This window comes from Lithobates pipiens, unplaced genomic scaffold (genome assembly GCF_037356315.1).
Source record: "Lithobates pipiens isolate NorthernLeopardFrog02 unplaced genomic scaffold, aLitPip1_a1.2 Scaffold_22, whole genome shotgun sequence".
In the NCBI taxonomy this organism is placed as follows: Eukaryota; Metazoa; Chordata; class Amphibia; order Anura; family Ranidae; genus Lithobates; species Lithobates pipiens.
The window spans coordinates 75098556-75113719 of NW_027507784.1; the positions used below are offsets into that span (position 1 = coordinate 75098556).

At 41.8% G+C, this 15164-nt stretch overlaps 1 protein-coding gene across 1 annotated transcript in view; it reads left to right on the forward strand.

Moving 5' to 3' along the window:
* The window catches only part of LRP1B (LDL receptor related protein 1B), a 2110020-nt gene that overhangs the window by 1768393 nt on the left and 326463 nt on the right, over positions 1 to 15164 (forward strand). Inside the window, exon 55 of the mRNA XM_077447755.1 lies at positions 13394 to 13581. Within this exon, the coding sequence (XP_077303881.1) occupies positions 13394 to 13581 (188 nt within the window). The remainder of the gene's footprint in view (positions 1 to 13393; positions 13582 to 15164) is intronic.

The window sequence follows — 15164 nt, forward strand, 5'->3', positions numbered from 1 at the left end:
TCAGACTTGGTTCACATACAGTATGTGCAGGCCGGTTTGCAGTGCGCTTTCAAAGCCCGGTCCGGTGTAATTTCATTCAGCAGTGGAAGTGCAATTCCAATGCAAATTGAAGTGCATGAGATTAGAAATCACACCTGAAAGGGACTAAAATTGCACAGGAGTCTATTTGAAATCACACTGCGGCCGACCTGCACATACAGTATGTGAACAGGCTGTAAAAAATCACTGAAATGTACATGAAAACTGATGAGGAACTGATCCCTCTGCAAGTGCAATCTGTGCTGTTCTCCCATCAGTTGTCATGCATGTATAGTGTGAACGAGTCCTACAATAACATTTCCATGACACTAAAAATGGGTATCGATGGTTGGTATTGGCAAGTACTTAAAAAAAAGTATCGGTACTCATACTAAGGCTGGATTCACACCTATGCATTTAAGCGCTTTTTGCATTTTGCAGATTTCGACTGCAGTCTATTTACCATGGTTTTTTTCTATGAAACACGTTCTGTAGTGCAAATCTGCAAAATACAAAAAGCACAAAAAATGCATAGATGTGAATCCAGCCTTAGTCTTAAAACACTTATATTGGTGCATCCCTAGCTTAGATAAAACAGGGCCTGGGGGTACACTAAAGAGATTGTGGGTATAAAGCTAGCCTAAATATTGGTGTCAGTGGCAACAATAATTTATTGATATCTGGGTAAGCAAAGATATCCCTCCCCCACATTTCTCAGGGCCAGTAATAACTCCAAGTGAGTGTCAAGTCCAGCATTAACCCTTAGCAAGTGTTAAGAGCAGAAATACCCCCCAGCAAGTGTTAAGGCCAGCAATGGCAACACAAAGCAATAACCCCCAGCATGTGTTGGTCCAGCAACGACAACTCCCATAACTCCAGCATTTGTGAGGGCTAGCAATGATAACATCCAACAAGTGTCAGGGTCAGCAATATCCCCTAGCAAGTGTCAGGATCAGACATAGCCTGCAGCAAGTGACAAGGTCAACAATCATAAACCAAGGCCATAATGCCCAGCATATGCCAGGGCAGCAGAGACAACGCCCAAAAATAACTCCTAGCAAGTGTCAGTTCCAAGTGCCAATAATGAAAACCCCCAAATAGTGTCAGAGCAAGCAATAAGCTTCAGCAAAATATTAAACCCCAGCACAGTAATAACCATCAACATTGGTGTTCTGTAGTTTCACTTAGGCCCCTTTCACATGATAAGCCCGCTTGGATTCGCCTGTCCGTTTTTCAGGTGGTTCTGAGCGGGCCATCCATTGACTTCTATGGGCAGGCGGATGTCAGCGGAGATGTGTCTACTGATATCTGTCTGCCATCTGATCCACTCAAAACAGACGTATGGCGATACGTGTGCCATTGACAGATCGAATGAGATCTGATAAAAATTAACATGCTGTCTCCCCATAGAAATCAGTGGGGCTCTGACAGGTCCCTCCCCGCTCAGTGAGCAGAGACAGACCTGTCATCCTCCGGCTCAGCGGAGATCAACGGAGCGATCCCCCGCTGAGCTGGTGGACTGCGCTGAGTGGATCCGCCACATGTGAAAGGGGCCTTATCTGAGCACCCACAAAGCTCCCTCATTTCCCATGCCCTTTTCCTTATACATTACTTTATTAATATTGTTGCTGGGATGCATTTGATGCTAATTTGGGTGTTAGGGGAATTCTATTTGAATTTTTGATGATGCTATGGCACCCCCAAACATCCTCAGGGGCTGCCACTGCCTACAGTATTAGTATAGCATTACAGTGTGTGTAGGGAGAAGGATAGCTTACAGTAATAAAATACATACAAAACACAGTGTGTGCATGTATGTATGTGTGTGTGTGCCATCCAGTATTAGAACAGTATTAAAATCCACTTGTGTGTAGTTTATATAGTTTTACATTAGATAAAGTTTAGTCTTTGGCAGTTGCAGCCGCTCCATTTGGGGAGCAGGGGTGCCACCCCTCTAATCCAATACGCCCGGCCCCTAATCTACATGCAGGGTGCCAGACACATGAATTGCCCTGTTTTTTTTTTTTTAGAAGCCTTTGTCTTGGCTTCAAAAATGGTGGGTGCAGGGCAGAGCGCCCTGAGCCTATCCAATTATGTGGCATTAGCGAATTATCTTCCTGTTTCTCCTTCTGGCCAATCAGGAAGTGGGTCCTGAGACCCAATTGCCTAGGAGTCCTAAGACTCAATTGGCCAGGAGTCCTAAGACCCGATTGGGCGTGGGTCCTAAGTCCTGATTGTCTGGGAGGAGAAGCGACTGCTGGGACTCAGGAGGAGACCCAGGGGAGGAAGCCGTGACCTAGATGGAGTTGACGGGTGATGAGTGAGCGATGCGGCAATTGAGCAATGGGGGGGAGGGGGGGCACCGAATGAATGACTTTGTCTGGCTGGAGAGGGCACGGTTCGTCCCTTCAAGAAGATTGAGAACTGGCCACCACTGGTCTTTGTACTATTGGATAGCTAGCTAGCTAGATAGATAGATAGATAGATAGATAGATAGATAGATAGATAGATAGATAGATAGATAGATAGATGGATAGTCTAGAAACCCGGAGTTGGTGGAATGCATTGAACAGCCATGTAAAAAGTCACAGGCACGTGTTCTGAGCGTTTTAGATCCCCACTTACCCTCCGCTCTGGAAGCACGCTGTACATTTGTTAGACTCTGAATGCCGCCAATTAAAAAGTCTGCACGGTGTCAGGCAATTCTGCTTAAATGAAGGCTACAAACTAATTCAGTTTGTATATGTTTAGATGAAGATAAATGATGTTCTCTTAGAGAACTGACAATTCACTATTAAGCAACTGACGTGAGTTTTTCTTTTTTTTGCGATAAAATTACTGCGTTGTGAAAAGCTTGATCATTAAAACATAATAAATTCAAGAGGAAGCCTTTCAGATTGGTAATTTGCTTGTTTTCTTGTTTATTTTTAGTCGTGTCAGCTTACTTCCGCCTGCTTGGCGAGAACAAATACGAACCGGCAATAATTTGGCTTTTTAGCAGCAAGCGAGCGCCATTAAAGTTCATCTGATTTCACATCTTCTTCCTATAGCTGGAGCTCTCAACTGTCCATATTTGGCCATCTTTCCATCACAATTGTCCCCTGCACAGGTCCAATGTAGAGATCTGGATCAACATTAATATTATTTACTTTCAGCTTTATGTATGTTATGACTTTTAGGGCTCTGAAGAGTGAGCCGCGATCAACTTGCTCTACAGAGGGAATTTGACAGGCGGCATTGTATCGCCTCCTTACCGAATGCTTTAATCCTTTGCACTAGCGCAGCATTGCACGCGGGTGCAGGGCACTAGCAGAGCAGTCTTATTTATTTGAACGGGTCGCACTTTACATTATAGTGACTATATAAGAATAATTCCTGTGGCCGCTGCGAAGCAAAGCATCTTGACTAGGACATGTATATACCCCTGGCTGCTGCCTCTGCAGCTGAAAGGAGAGCGGTTGGGGGGCAGTAAAAGTGTGGTTCAACCACGGAGAATTTACAGGTAAGGCTTTTCCAGAAGCAGGTCAGATGTTTCCTGGGTCAATAACAAGGGTAATGTGCTATTATACCCAAAACCCCCAAAATTATATATTGCAGCTTAGCAATCATTAGATGTGGTGGCTGCATTAGTTTTCAGTTTTTTAGTTTTTTTTCCCCTTGTTTTCACCTGGTGATCTGGCCAGTAACACACCCCATGTATTACAGTGCCCCCACTCTGGATGAATGAGAACAAGGGGCACCTTTTGGACAGCAGCATTGTCAGTCTGGGGGGAGGAGAGTGTTAGAAGTTCTACCATACTTAACCACTTGCCGACCGCTGCACGCCGATATATGTCGGCACAATGGCAGCAGTTGGCAAATGGGCATACCTGTTTCTCCCCTTTAATTGGCAGGACTAGCGGGCACACCCTCGCGTCTTTTGCGTACGGCGTGACCGTGCCCGTGGGTTCCCGGTGATCATGCCACAGAGCGTAAACCAGGCATTTCCTCGTTCTGCCTAGTGACATGACAGAGATCACTGCCCCCTGTTATCAGGAGCAATGATCACTGTCATGTGAGTTGAAACACAGCCCACAGTTAGAATCACTCCCTAGGACACACTTAACCCCTTCATCGGCCCCTAGTGGTTAACCCCTTCCCTGCCAGTGTCATTTACACAGTAATCAGTGAAGTTTTATAGCACCAATCGCTGTATAAATGACAATGGTCCCAAAATAGTGTCAAAGGTGTCCGATGTGTTCGCCATAATGTTGCAGTCATAATACAAATCACAGATCGCCACCATTACTAGTAAAAAAAATAAATAATAATAATAATAATAAAATGCTATAAAACTATTCCCTATCCCCGCTATAACTTTTTTTGCAAACCAATCAATATACGCTTATTGTGTTTTTTTTTTACCAAAATATGTAGAAGAATACATATCGGCCTAAACTGGGGGTAAACATGTATATATTTTTGGGGGATATTTATTTTAGCAAAAAGTAAACATTTTTTTTCAAAAAGGACGCTCTTATTTTGTTTATAGCGCAAAAAAAAAAAAAACCTGCAGAGGTGATCAAATACCAACAAAAAGAAAGCTCTATTTGTGGGGGGGAAAAAAGGACGTAAATTTTGTTTGGGTGCAACGTCGCACGACCGCGCAGTTGTCAGTTAAAGCGACGCAGTGCCGAATCACAAAAAGTGCTCTGGTCAGGAAGGGGGTCAAATCGTGCTGGGCTGAAGTGGTTAAATTAACTAACAAATTGAAGCCAAACTCCAACTAACACTTTATAAGCAGTTGCAACAAACTGTTTTTTTTTTTGTTTTTGGGATAAAGGTTTTACATAAATAAATAAAAGCTGATCATTCTAGGCACCCCTGCCAGTATTAAATATGTTTTCCTGTAACTGCAAGAGAGCTTTTCTGGTAAAAAAACAAAAACAAAACAGACTTGCTGGCTGGATCACCAGGTGAAAATAAAAAGAAAGAAAGCCTAAAAAAAGAAACATCTAAGAATGTGTAAGCTGCAAAAACATAAATGTTTGCTTTTGGGTTTAATATAGCTTTAAACACCTCAGTACCGGACACTTTCACCGTCATGCAACACTTTACCCAAATACATTTTTATTATTTTTTAAGACAGGTAGAGTTTTCTTTTGGTTGTATTCAATCAATCACCATTGGGTGTTTTTTTTTCATTTTTTTTTTTTATTTCACTAAATAATTGTAAAAAAAGACCAAACATTTAGAAAAAAAAAATTTTTTCTTAGTTTCTGCTATAAAATGTTGCAAATAAATAATCTTTCTTCATAAATTTAGGGCAAAAAATATTCTGCTACATTTCTTTTATAAAAATAACACAAATCAGTGTATATTATTTCGGTTGTATGGAGTCTGCATTCTATGGTTCTGTATATATATTTGATAATCGATCAATCCTGATGAATTGATGGCCTATCTCATTTCTTGAGACTCAAAATGTCAGGAGAGTACAGATATCCCCCAAATGACAGTCCAAGGTATTTAGAAGAGGCATGGTGATTTTTTTGAAGTTGTAATTTTTGGTCACAATTTTTTTAAATTAAGATATTAAATAAAATGTGTTTTTATTCACATTCATAATTTTTTTTTTTTACATTTTTTTTTGTAATATACTGTGACCAGAGCAGTACATTGTTACCATAGTGACATTGTACTACTATGGGGAAGTACTCAGGATTTTTTTTTTACACACTATGATTGCTTATAACGGTGATGGTTGGTCACTATAAGGAATACATTTTATGACTGTCATCCATTCTATTCATTGTGTACTATTGTGAAGCTGTGATTCATCATCATGTGATACAGATGCACTGTGATTGGCTCTGTCTGTACCATTTGATCATGGTGACCATTTGATCATGGTGACCAATCATAGTGATCAACACAACAGCACACGATAAATAGCTATGAACGAAAGATATTCATTGTGTACAACTAGGGCTGCTGTATGGCAGTACAACTGGTCCTGTTGTACTGGGCCCAGACCTCATCAGCTCAGGGGGCCTGGGGCAGTTTTTTGTTAATTTCTACTTAAATTAATAAATAGATTTTACTAGAACACACGCTCACACTTACTTGCTTACCGTGACTTTAATTACATTTCTGGAGGCCCCATCAGGTTAACAGAGGGGCCCAGGAGGTGGGATCAGAGGAGGGATATTTTTTTTTATTTTTGGGGTGTAGACAGTTAAAGTCAGTGCTGCTTTCCCGGGGGGGGGGGGGTAGTTGATGTGTAGGCATGGTTGAGGGGGGCCCTTTAGTATGTATGGGGTCCCTTGATTTCTAATCTCGGCCCTGTGTGATTGGTCACAGCAATCAAATGGTACTGGCCCAACCCAGTACAATGATCTGTCATTTGTTGTGTCCGGTGACAGATTGCACTGTCATGCGGCCCCATCCTGAAAAGGCATCATATGATGTCTGGGAGGGCTCCCACTCGCCCATCATTTGACAATGGACTGGACGTGAAGCAGTTATAATAACAGGAAATCAAGTTGAAAGACTATTCAGCAATTATCTCATGCAGGGGCCAAGTTTAAATAGTCCACTACGCACCTTTATATGTGATGGACATGCTTGCATGTTCCTGCACATACCGTAGTACATGTATTCCTATGTGCATATGTGTGTGCATTTTTGCGCATTTATGTATGTTTTTGTGCATGCACATGGGACTTATGGCTAGCGTGTAATTTATGATGACTGCCACGATGTTCCTGACACTGGCACTTAGGCTTGATTCACACTAATGCATTTTTGATGCTTTTTGCAGAAACACATTTCATTATTTTGACATGGGTTCCTATGGAATACGTTCACATCAACGCATTTTTATGCCTCTGCATCTTGAAAGGGGTCGGGGACTTTTTTTCCCCACAAAATGCAGTGTTTTGCATGTAATAGATTTCAATGGACCTGCATCCAAAATGCAAGTATTGCGTTTTTGCCATGATTTGCATTTTGCTTTTTTTTCACTGTATATAGATGGTTTCCAAATCCCTAAGATCTAAGACCCGAAGGGCCTGCTATAGGCCCGGGGGGAGGACCCCACACCATTTTTTTTTTACACATTTTTTTTGCCAGCAATTCTTTTTTTTCTTTTCTTTTTTACATTCAGCTGATGATGGATGACTCATTGGTTGTTAAGGACGCAATGGCTGGCTTCCCAGCCCACTTCTTACGAACCGACTAAATGCAAAATCCAAATTGCTTCAAAAACGCAGTAAAAATGCGGTTAAAAAAATGGTGGAGTGCACAGCAAAAAGAATTTCAGAAATGGTAAAAAGCAACATGCATTGATGTGAATTGAGCCTCAAATATGATGTGAATGAGGCCTTATGTAAACAGAATCCTAAAATCGCTAAATCCCTAAGTTCCCTTCTATCCTACGATCCCTTATATCTTAAGATCCCCAAGATCCCTTATATCATATGATCCCCAAATCCTCAAAATCCCTAAATCCCTAAGATTCCTTGCATCCTAAAATCCCCAAATCTCTACGACCCCTTATATCTTAAGACTCCCAAATCCCTAAGATGCCTTATATCCTAAGATCCCCAAATGCCTAAGATCCCTTATATCCTAAGATCAGAGATCCCCAAATCCCCTTATATTCTAAGATCTCTAGATCCCTAAGATACCTTGCATCCTAAGATACCCAAATCCCTAAGGTCCCTTATATCCTAAAATCCCCAAATCCTTAAAATCCTTTATATCCTAAAATCCCCAAATCCCTAAAATCCTAAAATCCCTAAGATCCCTTATGTCCTAATATCCCCATATCCCTAAGACCCCTTATATCCTAAAATCCCTAAATCCCTAAAACCCCTTATATCCTAAGATCTCTATATCCCTGACACCCTATTACCCTAAGATCCCCTGTATTCTAAGATCCCCAAATCCATAACATCCCTTATATCCTAAAATCCCCCAATCCCTGAGATCCTTTATATCCTAAGATCCCCAAATCCCTAAGATCCCCAAATCCCTATGATCCATAAAATCCTCAAATCTCTAAAATCCTAAAATCCCTATGATCCCTAAAGTCCTCAAATCTCTAAAATCCTAAAATCCCTAAGATCCTTTATATCCTAAGATCACTAAATCCCTAAGATCCTTTATACCGTAAAACCCCTTATATCCTAAGATCCCCAAATCCCTAAGACCCTTTATATCCTAAAACCCCCAATTCCCTAAGACCCCTTATATCCTAATATCCCTAAGATCCCTTGTATCCTAAGATCCCCCTATCCCCAAATCCCTATGACCCCTTATATCTTAAGATCCCCAAATCCCTAAGATTCCTTATATCCTAAGATCCCTAAAACCCCTTATATCCTAAGATCTCTAAATCCTTAAGACCCCTTATATCCTAATATACATAAGATCCGTTATATATCCTAACATCCCCAAATCCCTAAGATCCTCAACTCCCTAAAATCCTAAGATCCCCAAATCCGTAAAACCCCTTATAGCCTAATATCCCCAAATCCCTACAACCCCGTATATCCTAAGATCTCTAAATCCCCAAGACCCCTTATATCCTAATATCCCTCAGATCCCTTGTATCTTAAGATCCTCAAATCCCTAAGACCCCTTATATCCTAAGATTCCCACATCCCTAAGACCCTTTATATCCTAAGATTCCCAAATACATCAGATCCGTTATATTCCAAGATCCCTAAACCTGCAGTTGATCGACAGGAATAAGAAGAGAAAAAAACTTCACACAGTGCAACCCAGTTTGCTTTAATAATAATAAAAAAAATCCTTTTGGGTTGCCAAGTTCAATTTAATTCTTCCTGGATCAGCCTTTTACATCTTCTGGGCATCTGTTTTTAGCTGTTAGTGGCTTATTTTTATTTTATTTTGAGCATTTAGTAACACATCCATCTCTTTTCAGGAGGTATCTACTCATTTAGCTAAATCCAGCCTTCATGAAAGACTACTTCAGATCTTAACAGCTATTACAGTAAAAAAATAAATAAAAAAAACTCTTTCTGTATGTAGAGTTTATCTCATCTTCCTTCAGTAGTAAGCATGTCCTTGCTTTTCTAGCTTCCTACTGAATTGATTATATAGGCCATGTATATACAGTAGTTTACAGTATTAAAGTAATATTAAACCCTCAGTGTTTTACGCACTTTCAGCAGCTGATTTAAGCACTTACTGAGCATGCAGATTTTTATTGTCTTTCAATTCTTGCTTCTGTTCCAGTCTAAGTTGGTGCCATCACTGCTGCCCCAGGTTACCTGTTTCAGGGTGGCTCCTTTCTCTTGCACAGTCTTGCATGCAGAGAGTAGAGTTGTGTCTCCCTTCATTGTGTGCGTTAACATAAACACACAGCCAAATAGCCTAGAACGGTAAAACACTACCCTACCACTACCCTACATTAGGATGACCAGACATCTTTGGTTTCCAGGGACAGTCCCCAGATTGAGGACACTGTCCCCGAACCAAATCTGTCCCCGGTTTTATCCCTGGATTGGATTTGAACAGGGGCTGGGGCAATTTCAAGGGGAGAGGGAGCTGGTGAGTGCGGACTATTGTCTTTACACACGAAAATCACACCGGTTTCAATCCAGGAATCCACTGAAAACTAAAGCACACAGTCACCTTTGTTTGTTTTAGAACTTTTTATTGGAGCTGTATTGTCTTTTCTGCCGTTGGACTTTTATATCAACTAAAAAATGCATGCTACCATTTAGCGACTTTATAAGTACATAAGGACTGAATATATACACTTTGGCACTTTAAGTAGCATGTAGCACTTTTTCACAGTAGTTATTGTCATTATTGTCATTATGGCACTTTTTTGAATATTCAGAACTAATGCATATTTGCACTTTTAAAATCCCAATAAGTGAATTATAACATTTATATGTGAAGTAGGTCTTTCACAATTTTTCTCTATGCGTATGACCAGCGATTTATATATGTAGAATATTTATTGTGCTTTTTCCATACAATATTGGTTTCTTTACATTTTATTTTTGTATTATTATTTTATGAGAGACATTGTCACGTAGGCATTTTTTAGTTACACTTCCCATTTTTTCACATATTCACACAGATCTTTGTAAAAACAATATGTAATTAATAGCAGGTGAGCTTGCAGTAGGTATAAATAATAGTAGGTGAGCGCCGTTACTACCACCCTTGACATATATTCACGTTTTTTCACCTTCTGGGTGAATTTATATGGTAGTGGCAGCCCCTTTTCTTACCACTAGGGTCTCATTTTGGTTTTTTTGGGTTGTTCACATTTTGGTGTAGTAATTTAATTTTATTTCACATTTAGGGTCCATAGTGCACCTTTCCCCCCCTTTTTTCTTACTACTAGAATTATGTTAGTTATTCTGTGCCCCTTTCTGATGATCATGTGCTGGCCGGAGCGGAAAGAATATTTCTTGAGGTTCGGGGGCATGCCCATTCAGCTTCTGCTTGCATGTTCTTCTGCCTTGGCTCATGTCCCGGCCAGCCACCTGCCCATCTCCTTGCCTTCCCTGGCGGAGTGATCTTCCTCGGCTCCTCACCCAGTAGTACCCGGGTTGCCCAAGGAGTAAGACTTGACAGGCTGTGAGCGGGGCGGCGGCGGCAAAGGGCAGAGAGTCGCTAATTGATGCCATTACTAGTAAAAAAATATGTCCCCGGATTTCATTTAAAAAATCTGGTCACCTTACCCTACATGTCATACTTACCTGCTCTGTGCAAGGGTTTTGCACAGAGGAGTCCAAATCCTCCTTTTCTGGGGTGCCCCTGCTGCACTCCTGGCTCCTCCTCTGTATTGGGTGCCCCCACGGAGAGCCGATTTCCCTGGGTGCACTCCTGAGTCCTGCTGCTGCGTCCATTGACACAGACAGCAAGACTTGGCCCCACCCTCTGTCTCTCGTGCCACTGGATTTGATTGAAAGCAGCAGGAGCCAATGGAATTATCGGATTCAGGTAAGAAAAAGGGGGGCTCGGGTGGAGGGGGGGCTGCTGCAGCACAGGAGGTTTTTTCACCTTAATGCATTCTATGAAAAAAAACATGAGAATTTAAAACATTTTTTTAAGTACTTCCTCAGATAAACACACAGTTGTAACTACAGAAGAAACTGAATTCCAGGTAAAACAGCTAAAACACAGATCAAATACATATCATTTTTATCTATCAAAGGTTCTCCCTGTCTGTCCATCCACCCCTGAGATTCACACAGCTCTACCTCACAGTACAGACCCATCTAGCAGTGGAGGGGGGCTGGTTTTCTCTGCTGCAGTTTCACTTTCACTTTCCAAGTCTCCTTTCCCACAACCAGCCTGTGGCTGGGCAGTAAAAGGAGAAGCAGCATATTGATTAACTCTCTATTCTCTCTCCTTCTTTCAGCATGCTCCTTGCACTGAAGCACACCCGATTGGCTCTGTGTATTGTTTTTGCCTCTACCTCTCTGTACAGGGACTGCAAGAGGCTGATACAGATTTGCATTAAAGTGGTTGTAAACCCTTACAAACCACTTTGACCTACAGGTAAGCCTAGATTAAGGCTTACCTGTAGGTCCAAGAAATATCTCCCAAACCTATACGGTTTAGGAGATATTTGCCCGACGACGGGCACCACTGTCTACAGCGCATGCGCCGTAGACAGCGGCGCACAGGCGCACTGAGCGTGGCATCCTCGATGACGAAGATACCGCGCAATGCTGCGCGTCTCGGCTCCCGTGCGCATGCGCGGGAGTGACGTCATCGCGGCTTCGCCGAATGACAGCGGCGGAGCTGCGAGACCCCACTGAGAAGATGGATGCGCCGAACTACAGGGGACAGCGGTGACTTCGCTGGCTCCTGTATCAGGTAAGTGACACATAATGGACTACTATGCGATGCATAGTAGTCCATTATGCTTTGCCTTTGCAGGGAATGAAAGAGGAAGTAAACTCATCAGGGTTTACTTCCTCTTTAAGTTACTTACACCATACCTTCCAACTTTTTGAGATGGGAATGAGGGACACCAATCAGCAAAAGTATGCAGGCATAGGACACACCCCTTGCCACACCCCCTTAAAGGAGAATTGTACAAAAAATAAAAAAGATTTGTTAAACCCACAAGTGCTTTTTTCACCACTACTATTCCTTTATATTGGCTTTTGGAATTTACATATGCAGCCATTTAGAAATCAGATGAAAGGTTTAGCACTGGAAAACACTTTTCGATAGATAAAAAGTAGAAATATTTTGTTTCGGAATTTAGTTTTCGTCCGAAAAATACATTTATTTAGTTACTTACGAAATTAGTTTTTATTTTGTTTTGTTAAAAAATGCATTTGTCCGAAAATCTGAAATAATTACAGTCAAATCTGTCATTGAAGGCTTATGGTGTCTGTCGAATGTTCTAAGAAGAAGATTCGATGAAGCAGCTAAACTGTACGATGCTGCAATCATACATTCTCGGTCAAATGTTCCGCCTACAAGCTATAGTACAATTCTAATGTTGTATGACACTAGTAATAATTATATTTATTAATTATTTTTACTAGTCAACCAACATTAGAATTCTTCTATAGCCTATGGGCGGAGCATTGATCATAAATGTCCGCTCGCGGCGACTGCTTCATTAAATCTTCATGTTGAATCTTTTCTCTCTCTGTAGAATAATCTTGGACTAATAGAGAAAGGTTAGGCACATTCGACCACAGGTTAGATGGACACAGATCGCTATTGCCAGCGTCATGTCGAATTTCCTATCTATATCAAACTGTTGTCGCAACGAAAACGAAAATTAAGCATTTGTTTATGTCGGATCTTTTGGTTTTCGGATTCTGCACTTTCGTTATCATTTGTTAAAACAAGAACACAAATACGCGAAATTCAGACAAAAATGCATTCGGACAAAAACGAATGCACATGTCTAATAAAAAGTGCATTTATATACATCTATATACATCAGACCAAAATTTGATGGAATGAGTGACAGGGGGACATTGCTCCAAATAAGGGACAGCCCCTCAAAATTGGGAGCTATGCTTACACTGCTTGTATTTCCTGAATGACGTGTGAATGATTACCTTTCTTTACAATTTTACTAGACCTATGCAAAATATTGCAATTTGCAGGTATTTTAAAATCAATACCTGTGGATCCTGCCATAAGTGCCCTAGTTTGGGCACTTCCTGCTATATTAAGACAGCACTCTGTCCTTGTCTCCAAGCTATGCTCCTAGGGGCATTTCACTTCAAGCTGCTGTTGGGTCTATTAAAGGGAGATAACAATCGTTAAATTATCTGTCATTATGATGGCACTTTGCATCGCCATGCAGTCCCAAATGCTAACGGCGAAGTATTTTCATTCTTGTACCTTATTCTTTCTTTTGCAGAACAGTCGTGTAACAACTCGTCTTTCATGTGTAAAAATGGAATGTGCGTTCCGGAGGGAGTTCTTTGTGACATGGCGGATGATTGCGGAGACGGATCTGATGAGAGAAGCTGCCATTTAAATGAGTGTTTAAGTAAAAGAGTCAGTGGTTGTTCTCAAGATTGTCTGGATCTCCCAGTTGGATACAAGGTTAGCAGTCAATATTTATAAGATTACATTTGAAGAAAGTCGCACAAATGAATTATTCATGGCGCTAATTTGCTTTCTATGGAGCCGCTGTCCCTTTTATCATCTGGGTGTGTAGGGAGGAGGACACAACGTGAAGTCTTTCAATATTACTGCTTGTTTTATGTCAGAACTGTACTGTACTTAATACTATACAGATAGCAGGTGGGTCTTACCTATTAAAGAACAACCAAAGTCCGGGGCTACTGTTTCGAAAAAGGAATGTAATCCAATTTGCTTGTTGAATTGATCCCATACTCCTACTGTTCATCAGTGAACCATTGGATGTTTCAAAATGCACCCTCCCCATTTTTTTTTTTGATTATTGACTTGCTTCTCCATCAATCAGACCCCCCCAAGAGTAAACACAGTGTATGTGTGTGTGTGTATATATATATATATATATATATATATATATATATATGTAAGAAGGCCAGTGTGGTGGCCTGAATTTATGGGAGGAGCCCGGAGGGTATTTAACCAGCCCGCTCGCCTGTGGTCTTTGTCGGTTTCCGGTGCGCGGCACTACGTCACTAGGCCGACGGCTCGTGTTTCGTTTCCATTCGGACAAAACGTCTCTCTCGTGGTTTTCTTTCCCGTTCGTTTGTACAACGTCGCCGGCTCTGTACAATGTCGCCAGCTCGACTGCCGCAGGTAAGGGTCTCGATTGACCTTCCTGTACTATTTTTAGTGTCGTTAAAACCTGAAATATCGAATCGTTTGTTGTGATACCGGTTGTTATCACTCAATACGCTCCAATTTCGCAGCGCCCTTCATTTCACGGGCGTCATTTCGGTAGATATTGCTGGTAGGAAAAATTGCTCTGTTTTAGTACTTGTTATAGTCTCGTTACCGTGTTCCACAGTCAAAATCGTTGCCAGTCGCGTCTCACGGCACAACGACTCCTACCTCTGCCATGGCTGGCTCACGTAGGTCATTTCATCATTTCACTCATTTTGTTACGCACGGCGCTCCGATTCGAATCCAGTCGCATCCGCTAAATGCGCAGATTCATTCCGGTGTGCCCCTAACTGCTTGGCCACATTTCAGTACATGCTCCAGAGCTCGTTCGTGGCTAATCGATCGGGTCTCTGTCATGGGAATTCATTTCACTGTCACCTAGTACGTTCGAATCGAAACCAGTCGCAGTTCTCGAACGCACAGGTTCGATCGACGTGTCCCAGTTACGTTGGCCTCATTTCGGTACATGCTCCAGAGCTCGTTCGTGGCTAATCGATCGGGTCTCTGTCATGGGAATCATTTCACTGTCACCTAGTACGTTCGAGTCGAAACCAGTCACATTTCTCAAGAAAACGCACAGGTTCGATCGACGTGTCCCAGTTACGTTGGCCTCATTTCGGTACATGCTCCAGAGCTCGCTCGTGGCTAATCGATCGGGTCTCTGTCATAGGAATCATTTCACTGTCACCTAGTACGTTCGAGTCGAAACCAGTCGCATTTCTCAGGAAAACGCACAGGTTCGATCGACGTGTCCCAGTTGTGTTGGCCTCATTTCGGTACATGCTCCAGAGCCCGCTCGTTGCTAA